General features: G+C 29.3%; 1 protein-coding gene across 1 annotated transcript; it reads left to right on the top strand.

Annotated features, from left to right (window-relative positions):
* The first annotated feature begins 12 nt into the window (after positions 1-12).
* LOC143082592 (uncharacterized) lies at positions 13-9,573 on the top strand. The gene is made up of 6 exons (XM_076258337.1): positions 13-186; positions 1,773-1,905; positions 2,885-4,681; positions 7,313-7,490; positions 8,565-8,642; positions 9,352-9,573. Exons 1-6 carry the CDS (start codon positions 136-138, stop codon positions 9,440-9,442), a joined length of 2,328 nt encoding a protein of 775 aa, XP_076114452.1. The 5' UTR covers positions 13-135; the 3' UTR covers positions 9,443-9,573.
* The last annotated feature ends 423 nt before the right edge of the window (positions 9,574-9,996 follow it).

The following is a 9,996-nucleotide window of genomic DNA, read 5'->3' on the forward strand; positions in this document are numbered from 1 at the left end:
CCTCTTAACACGCTCAACTTCCGGATAAAAATCAACAAGAAATTATGGTTATCAAATTATACAGCTGACTTGGCATTTTACAACATTTCAAGAAGTTTTTTCTTATATACATGAGTTAACTAAAACTTTTGAAAGATGGACTTCGGGTCCATATTATCTTTAGCCTCTAAAAACACTCAAAAACAGGTAAACACATTGGCTTTACAAATTCCGCAGTACAGCTGTACTGAAAATTAATGTGTTTCTCCTTCTTTATTTCGTACATCTTGATTAAATTTCATAACTATCATAATCAAACCTTACAAGAAATAAATTCTGAATAGTAATAGATACACTACGTTCAACAATGTAAAGGTTCTAACAATTAACAAATGATTAATTAAATATGGGCATGGATAGGTGCAAATAATTATGACGTCTTGGAAGGCTATTTTAAATTTTTGCTTTGACGCCTTCCTGCGACCATATAAGATGTCCAAGAAAAAAATATAATAGCTTTCAAGATGTCATTATTATTAGGACTAGGATATGGACCAAATCCACATATAGGCTAATACTAATTAACAGAATGTAGTGTACAATTGTGTTAGTCTTGGGCCTTTTTGTCCATATTTTAATTCAACTCAATCTCATTTAGTTTGTACTTGTAAAATTCTGGAATAGGTATTCATGATGATCATGTATTTAACATCTATAGCGAGTCCTATATTTATACATGCTATATATTTTATCAACACTTTACAAATTCAACATTGTAGTCATCAATCACTGAAATACATGTAGGGTGATAATGAAATCACTTATTTAAGTAGTACCCCTGACTGGTTATTGCAATTGTGTCTTTGTCTTATGGTTATATCTTAATCTATCAACAATAAAAACAAGTACACATACAATGTCAATGTATGCTAGTATTTCAAAAGAAGTGTGTTAAATTTATTTATTTCCAAATTTTATAAACAAAGTTATATGTTCAAAGATATTATTTGAGACAATCCTACTTTCACTTTCACCATGTTCACAACATGCATGTATTGAAAGTGAAATTAGGAAAAAAAGACCTTTAAAAATAATGACATGATAGTTGATTGGTACTACATGTATAGTTAGCTGTTTGTGAACTAGTTGAATCCAGTAGTCTTGCTTATTATAATAGCATTTGATTACAAATGTATATACACCTTATCGCTTATCCCGGCTGACCCTGCCGCTTGAACTTTTGAAGCATACAGTGTACAACAATCACTTTTCCATTGTGGCGTCAGATAGCTTGTTTAATGACGTCAAAATTTTACGGGAACCTGTGTGATATCTAGTAATGGCGGACTAATAGCGATAAGGTGTATTGAAGAAATATAAAAGTAAGGAGATGTGATATGACATGTATGAATACCAATAAGACAGGGCACACTATCAACCAAAGTTGTAATGAAGTGAATGTAAGCAATTATAGACAAACTTACGGCCTCTAAAAATGAGAAAAACCCATACCATTTGATATAGTCAGTGTTAATAAGACCCTAACATGAAAAATATGAAGGAATTAATTTGACAAAAGTAGCATGAATAGTGGCCTAATTTATAACAAACAATTAAGACTAAAGAAATATTAGTTATGGCCTTAAGATTGACATTTTTTTCAGCATATTTAATTGTAAATGTCTGATTCTTTGTAACAGATTGGTAAGAAACCTATATGCACTGGGCATGGTATGACACACACAGAACAAAAACTTGATGATTTTAAAGATGCATGTATTCATTTTTTGCAGAGACCGACTGAAAAAAGATATAGAAGTGATCTTGATGCACCTAGAAAGGAACGTAAAGATAAAGATGGTAGACCAAAATCTGAATTTCTTCAGAAAGTTAAGGAAGAAAAAGAGCAAGAAAGAAAAAGAAAAGGTTACAGAAAAACATTAATATATTAACAAGAATAATTGTAATTGGTGATGTAGGCCAATAGAATCAATGATATTAAGTACATGCATAATGAGTATTGAACAGTTCGTTCAAAGGATTCATCACACTTCACGATATAAGAATAAAGTTATATAATGATATATATATATGAAAATCAAATTTTAAAGAAATGTTACCAAGGTTACTGTCTATCATGTCTTAGATCTAAATTTATGTAGTACAAATTTTTGCTGTAAATTGTAAAAATGTTTGAAAGTCTGTTTTCTGTTTTTAATATCATAGAAAGGTATAAAAGCTTCTAAACAAAAACTCCATAGTTGTTTGATAACAAAATTACTTCTCCAGTTGTGAGAGGGAAACCATTCAAAAAATGATGAAACAGTAGCAACCTTTACCACAGAAATTAAAAAATGATGAAACCGTAGCAACCTTTACCACAGAAAATAAAAAATGATGAAACAGTAGCAACCTTTACCACAGAAATTAAAAAATGATGAAACCGTAGCAACCTTTACCACAGAAATTAAAAAATGATGAAACCATAGCAACCTTTACCACAGAAATTAAAAAATGCTTTAGCCAATTATTTAACCAAATGTTAATCAGGTTAATTTCTTTTCCATTTCATTTTTGGTGAGTGTAGATTGCTGACCATCAGCCGATATAACATATATAATGCATATTGACCATCCACATAGGATCAGCAAAAATCTAGAAACTTTGATTTACATGAAATGTCCATTTATTTTTCAAATTACTGGAAAAGATGTTTGGGATTTCAATGGTCTTTAAACTATAACATTTAAGCTATATACATGATAGATATATAAAGTGCCTATATATATATGTTCATATATTTTTATGTTTAAATTATCCTTCTTTCTGAATCAATTTCATCTTTGTAATTTTTTCCCTGAAATATTGATGAAATAATGATCAACTGTTTTTTTCATGTTTTAAGAAATGGATGAAATAAGAAGAAAAGAAGAAGAAAAACAAAGACAAATAGAAGAAGAAAAAAAGAAAGTTTTTAGAATTCCAAAGAAACCTCGTCCTCCAGAAGAAATTACAGAACAATCAGATAAAAGTGCAAAATTATCTGCCCAGGAAAAACTTGAGAAAGCTAAAAAACTAGCTGCAAGTTTTGGAAAATCTAAAACTGCTGTATCCTCGTCAAAGTCTGATTTAAAAAGAAGTTCAGCAGTAAGTGACAAAATTTCCTCCAAATATAAACAAGCTAAACCTTTTCATCCAGAGCAGAGAAAAACTGGAAATGACAAAGTTGTTTCTAAACAAGACGACAAGAAACCATCAAATGATAAACATTCAAATGAAAAAGATGTTCCTAAACAGTCTGACAAGAAACCATCATATAAAGATAAGTTAGATAAACTGTCAGACCAGGAAAAACTTGCAATTATCAAAAAAATATCAGGGAGTCTTGGGCGTGTAGGTGATAAAATATCGGATACAGAAAAACTTGACAAAATTAGGAAAATTTCAGAAACAATTGGTAAGGGGTCATCAAGTAATAGTGATAAGAAAGAAAAACCAAATGGATCTCAGAAATATTCACCTCTTACCAGTAAAATAGACAGAGATAAAATGACAGGAAATCTGGAAAGTCTTCAGAAAATAAAAAAAGAATTCAAAGAAGCTGAGGAAAAAGCAACTGGAAAATCTATCACATTGTTGGGAAAAACAGATGAAGGAATTAAAAGAGAAGTGATATTTGACAGAACAGATGCTGAAACAATGAGATATGCATTACAAGAAAAAGCAGCACGAATTAGAGCCATGATGAACAGACCTGAAGAACCTAAACCGAGAGAAAGAAAAAAGGGGAAGGACAGAGCATCTGAGAGTGAGGCAAAGGGAAAGAAATCTGACACTTCTAAAAATGAAGATGATGAACAAAGAAAATATTCTGATTTTAAGAAATCTTCTAGTCATTCCAGTGATTCAAAATACAATGATAAATATAGTGATGATAGGTATTCAGACAGATCTTCAAGGGAGGAAAAACCTGTTAAAAAGAAAAAACCTCCACCCCCACCATCAATGAATTTTAATGATTTGTTAAAAATTGCTGAACAAAAATCACAAGAACCTGTCAAAATTGAAGTAATTAAAAAACCAAAAAAAGAAGAGGAACGATTATTGAATAAAAGAGAGCTTGCATCTCAAAGAGAATATCAAGAATATTTGAAAAATAAGAAAATGAGAAGAGAGGCTGAAATTGAAGAGAGACAAACTGTGGATGTTAAAAGAGAAAAACAAAACTCTAATTCATTAAAAAGTAAATCAACTTCAAATTTAGTGACAAAATCAGCAAGTTCTTCACAAAATACTGTAAGGAAAAATCCTTATTCAGAAAAGTTAGTGACTAAATCTTCTTCACCTGTGCCTAGTTCATCTAAACCATCATCAAGTAACAAATTAGGTAAATCAATGTCATCTTCTTCAATTCCTTCAAAACCATTTACAAAACAGTTCAAACTACACTCAGCAACAAATTCTCATCACAATTCAGACTCAAATCCAGCAAAGAAAATAAAACGGGAGCATATAGAAAATGGAAGAATTTCCCAAAAAGATGAGTATCGGAAGAAATCAAATGGTGCTAAAAGAAATAATTATGATGATGTACGTGAAAATGTGCTAGTGTGTGGACCACCAAAGAATGAAAAACCAGTATCTTCCAATCCATTTGATAGAATATATGGAGAAATTAAGAAAAATCAACCATCAAAGCCAGGTAATTAAATATAAACTCCATTCAAAAATATGAAGAACACTTTTTAAACAGTAATTCAGAACATTGAAATTGGTTGGAAAATGGCCCCTTCTTTGAACAATATCATGAATATTATTCATGTTAATGCTTCTTAGTATATATATACATTGTATGGTTGACAAAAGGTTTTTCACAATTTACATAGATTTAAGTCAATGAAGTTAGCCATAATCTTTTGAATTTGAAACATGGACCATTCTGTTATTTCAAAGTTGATAAAGAAGCATTTGTCTATGCAGCAGTAACCCCAAAACAAAAATCAAAATTTAATGGCTCTATTATAAACATATAGTGTCAATAAGTGTGTATATCCAACATGGCGACCATGTCACATAGTATATATATATGATAGTTGGATAGAAATCGACCTAATGCAAGTACGCTAATACTTTGATTGATTTAATTTTGTGACATTAAAGATGGATGTTGGTCTGATTTGTGGGTATTTGTATATAGCGTCAATTTTTAAACAATTACAGATTTTGCATACAATTTTTTGTCAACCCAAAATTACTCAACAGATGTTTGGATATTTATTTGCATAAGGTCAATTTCTATCCGACGCATCTCACATGTTATGTATTAATGGAATGTAAATATAGGCCTAAGCTAGGTCAGAAAGACCTGGAACAAAAAGTAACATGACAAAGTTTTGAGATTATTTAAAAAAAAATAATCTTTAATGTTGTTAAACCATTATTGTGTTTTCTTTTGAACTATTATTTAAAGCAACCTTGTATACAAAATTTATTCTAAAAAGATCAAAACTGATAGAAAACAATTTATCAAATTGTCTTGGCTTCATGGTCCAAAGAAATGTTACCTTTTCATGAATATAATAGCTAGGTACATGCAATGCAAGTGGAGTCAAAATTGATAGACACAATAAAAAATTATTTTTTTTATTTATGGGTAGCAAATGACAAGCTAGATATTTCATACTTCATAATATATATATGGGCTTGTATCATATTTTCCCTCCGGTTTATATGATCCGTTCATCCTATATTGACTCTTAAAATTCAAGAGTTTATCTAAAAATGAGGGTACTTTTTCTAAAAATGAGGGTACTTTTTCTAAAAATGAGGGTACTTTTTATATGGCCTTTCAAATACCGTTTCGATTCCTAACATCACTGAAGAGACATTTATTGTCGAAATCCGGATCTGGTGTACTAAAAAAATATTGACACCGTATGTTTGTGGCTTAACATCGTGGCCACAAGTTAATTTTTGTTTTTCTGTTTAGTATTAAATTTATATTAAGATCCATTTTGTTACATCTTGTGATCAATTTTATTTGGCAATCGCCAATGGCAGTCAGCAGGGTTAAAGAACATCAGTTGTTTCGACCTGTTAGTCAAATGCGTTTTGTTTAAATATACTTTTTCACTTTTTTGGTCTTTTGGAAAATGTTGTTTATGCTGTTTTTAGACCCTTCTACAACGAAATTTGTTTTACATGCACACGTATAAAAATTGCGGTTATATATATATATATATAGCCAAATTTGAGGTCCGCCTGTTATGAATGTAGGACAGACAGAATAAAAAGTCACATTTCATTTTTTATATTAATTTGCTTTGAATAACATGAATAAGAAAACACTTAATAAATGATATATTCAAAAAAACATTATCATGATTATTGCATTTTTCATTACTTTCATGAACTTTAATGGTATATAAAACAATTTGTATTTGGATTTATTTTATTAATATCAATAACAATTAAATAATTGTTAAGAAAACAAAATGTCAAAGTAGCTTGGTACTTAAAACTGCTTAGTACTAGCTTTGCCTAGAAATTATGACTTGCAGGATTCAGATTTTAAAATATTTTTTCATTTATTAAGGCTTATGAACAATTTACAAAACTGTAAAATGAACTTGATGAATATATATATATATATTTATTAAAAAAGGAAAGTATTTCAAGGATTTTTTCTTATATATATAAGGAATTGTAAACAAATTATTTGTTACGGATTTACACAATAAATATTTTTTCAATTTTTTGCTTATTAATGATCTTGATAATATCATTGATAGGAAGGCAATCTTTATCTTTCTTGTTCATTAATCTGAAAAAAAGATATGTTTTTTCTAGGTTACACCATCATGAATGGTCACCTTTTCTTGTGACAAGAAAATCAAAGCTTAAGGAAAGCAAGAAAATTGACATCTATTTGACTTTTGCAGAGTAAAACTGAAATAAAGGGAACTACTTGCATTGATTTAAAAAAAAAAAACACCACACAACTAAAATGGTTATAATGGAAATATTAATGTGTATGCAATGTACACAGAAAAACTTCATTTTAATCAATAAGTCAAAAACATATTGCTCTTGACATTATTGAAGTTTAAACATATTTAATGGGAAAACATATTACTTTTAACTTTGTAGAATATGAAATACTGAAATTTAACATATAATTGTTGATATTTTGCACTGAACATTTTTTTCTTTTTCTTTCTTTAATGTTGATATATATGATAAAACTCTATATTCAAACTTTGGGTTTTCTTTAATTATTGTATGATTTAAAATAAAATTTGAATACTATATATTTTGATGTTTATTATTACAGCCAAGCGGAAGCATCCTGATGAATACTCTGATTCAGAAGATGAATTTGACGGAGACCTTGATGGATTTGTCGTGGATTATCTGTCTTCAGGGGAGGAAGAAGAAATGGACGGCTATGACAATGATTATGAAGATTATTCCAAACATATCAGAAATATATTTGGTTATGATAGGCGAAAGTAAGTCATTACAGAACCTGTCAGAAAATTTTATACTATTCATAATATTAGTTAACATACATACCTAGCACATAGGCTGCCTTTGTTGACAGTATATTTTTTTTTTAAATATGAATTTCTCTTCCTTTTAAAATAAACAGCAATTTATGATGAAACCAAAGCAGACTTTTTCATGTTGTTGTAAAGTTTTTAATTTTAGTTCTTTTATATGTTTGGAAGTTTAGTATGATTTCCATTTTCAATAAACTAGTACAATGTACACATTTTTGTTGAGGGGCCAGCTGAAGCCTGCATCTAGGTGCAATTTTCAACCTTCAGGCTCCAACTTATTTTGACATAATACACCACTTTCATGTTGTCTTTCACCAGAAAAAAATGTCATTTTTGTGACTTCATTTACCAGATAGAGGGGATCACCTATATCCCTGATCTATTACAGCTAATTTCCTAATGCATGTAGAACAAAACTTTGGTTAGCTTGGTTGCTTTGTTTGTATATTGAACAATCATTAGGATAACACCCAATTAAATTTAAATAATGATAGATACAGGTTAAACTATGCCTATATAAATTGTTTAAAGATGTCAATCTTATTTACAAAGCTTGTATAAACAATTATACAAACAAAGCAAGCAAGCCAAACAAAGTTTTACTTTGCAAGCATTAGGAAATCAGCTGTAAAGTTCACCAAAAGTCTTTGTGATCCTCATCATGCTCATTGTGCAGGATAAACTAGAAATAAAAAATTCTTGTAAGTACTGAATCATATTTCCTTTTTGATACCAGTGCTGAATATTAATAATAAGAATTTAATTTGCTGTATAATTTGTACAATGCAGCATTAATGTTTTTTCAACCAATTGCTCAACAAAGGAACGGAAGTAATGACGCCCCTAAACGCACAAATGATGTTCACTAAAACCAAAGTTTTTGACAGAAATGCAACAAACCAAAGTTGTCTACTAAATCAGAGATCATTGACCTTTAACAAAATCTTAATATCAATCACACAAAGCAATTGAATGTGTAAAGTTTTATGATTTTATTAATTTAAATTTGATTTATATTAACAGATTTAAGTATGAAAGTGATTATGACATCGCAAATATGGAATCAAACTTTAAAGATGTAATGAAAGAAGAAGCTAGAAGGTAAGAACAGAATGGAGCAGATATCTGGAATTAAAACATAAAAATTATCCTCATTCTGATTGTCAAATTGATGGCCTATATTTTACTTCTCTTATAGATGTCCTTTTTGCGGACTTGCCACAATGACATCACAACTTTTTTTACAGAAAACAACTGTCATTTTCCTGATTTTGTGATACAAACAGTTGATCCTAAACACTCCTTCGATGGTTTTTCCAGCTATATAAAACAGTTTAATCTTTGACAAATATCTGTCATCCCCAAAGTAGAGTTCTTAAGGTGGTTTAAATCTTTATTTGTTTGTTTATATTTTATTGAATATTTTGAAATATAGAAACTTCTACAAATAATAATGGGACAGTTAGACATTACAAAGTCAGTGATATAAGACATGTACACATGTGAGAAAAAAATAAGAAATTATATGATTGCTTTCATAATAAGTCACGCTGGTGTAGGATGAAAAATTGGTGATTTGAAATCTTTGCAGGAGCACTTGTGTTTAGTAACTGAAGCATATATTTGTAATATAACTAACTAGAACAAGTTCTTTCATTGAATGTTACATGTGTTCACTCTATTGTTACATTGTTACATGTATTCACACTAATGGAACCTATATTTACAATAATGTTACATATATTTACACTAATGGTACATATATTTACAATAATGTTACATGTATTTACAATTATGTTACATATTACAGTGCAAGACTTGGTATGCAAGAGGATCTGGAAGACATGAAAAAAGAAGAGGAAGAAATGAAAAGAAAAATGGCAGGAAAGAAAAAGAGATGATAAATATGAACATGTTGTTATTTAAGATTAAGATAAAAAGTCATATTCTAAATATGATGGTAGAAATGAAAGGAAAAAGTGATTTACTGAGGTCTTGAAAATGCTACGGATATGAATAATTAACATCAGATTAAGAATAAGCTGTTATTTGTTAATGTTGAAAGAAGAATCTTTTCATGGATACCATTATTCTATTTGTTTAGGACTTACAATTATGTCATTGAAGGAATTAAATGCCCGAATGCATTTAGTATCAGATTAAAAGCATATAACAGAAACATACAAGTGAAAAGTGTGTTTTACCTCAAATCAGTGTTTCTTGATGGCTGTAATTGAAATAAGTTTTCTTTTAAGTCTTCAAGTCAGCTGATTTTTACTTTTAAAAAATTACTGTGACTTCATGTGAGCCTACTATACCACTTTAGAAACCATTAGAGACCATAAGAATAGCTAAAATAATTGTTCTGAACTAAGCATAATGATAAAATATCTTAATTTGTATTTAGTTCTCAAGTAAAGATAATCATGAAAACATGAAGTAATTTTAAATAAAA

This window comes from Mytilus galloprovincialis, chromosome 7 (assembly GCF_965363235.1).
Source record: "Mytilus galloprovincialis chromosome 7, xbMytGall1.hap1.1, whole genome shotgun sequence".
Classification (NCBI taxonomy): Eukaryota; Metazoa; Mollusca; class Bivalvia; order Mytilida; family Mytilidae; genus Mytilus; species Mytilus galloprovincialis.

Coding starts and splice junctions, on each gene's coding strand:
- LOC143082592 (XM_076258337.1), top strand. CDS start 136: ATGGACTTCGGGTCCATATTATCTTTAGCCTCTAAAAACACTCAAAAA. Junction 187..1,772: donor CTAAAAACACTCAAAAACAG/GTAAACACATTG, acceptor CATTTTTTGCAG/AGACCGACTGAAAAAAGATA. Junction 1,906..2,884: donor GCAAGAAAGAAAAAGAAAAG/GTTACAGAAAAA, acceptor TCATGTTTTAAG/AAATGGATGAAATAAGAAGA.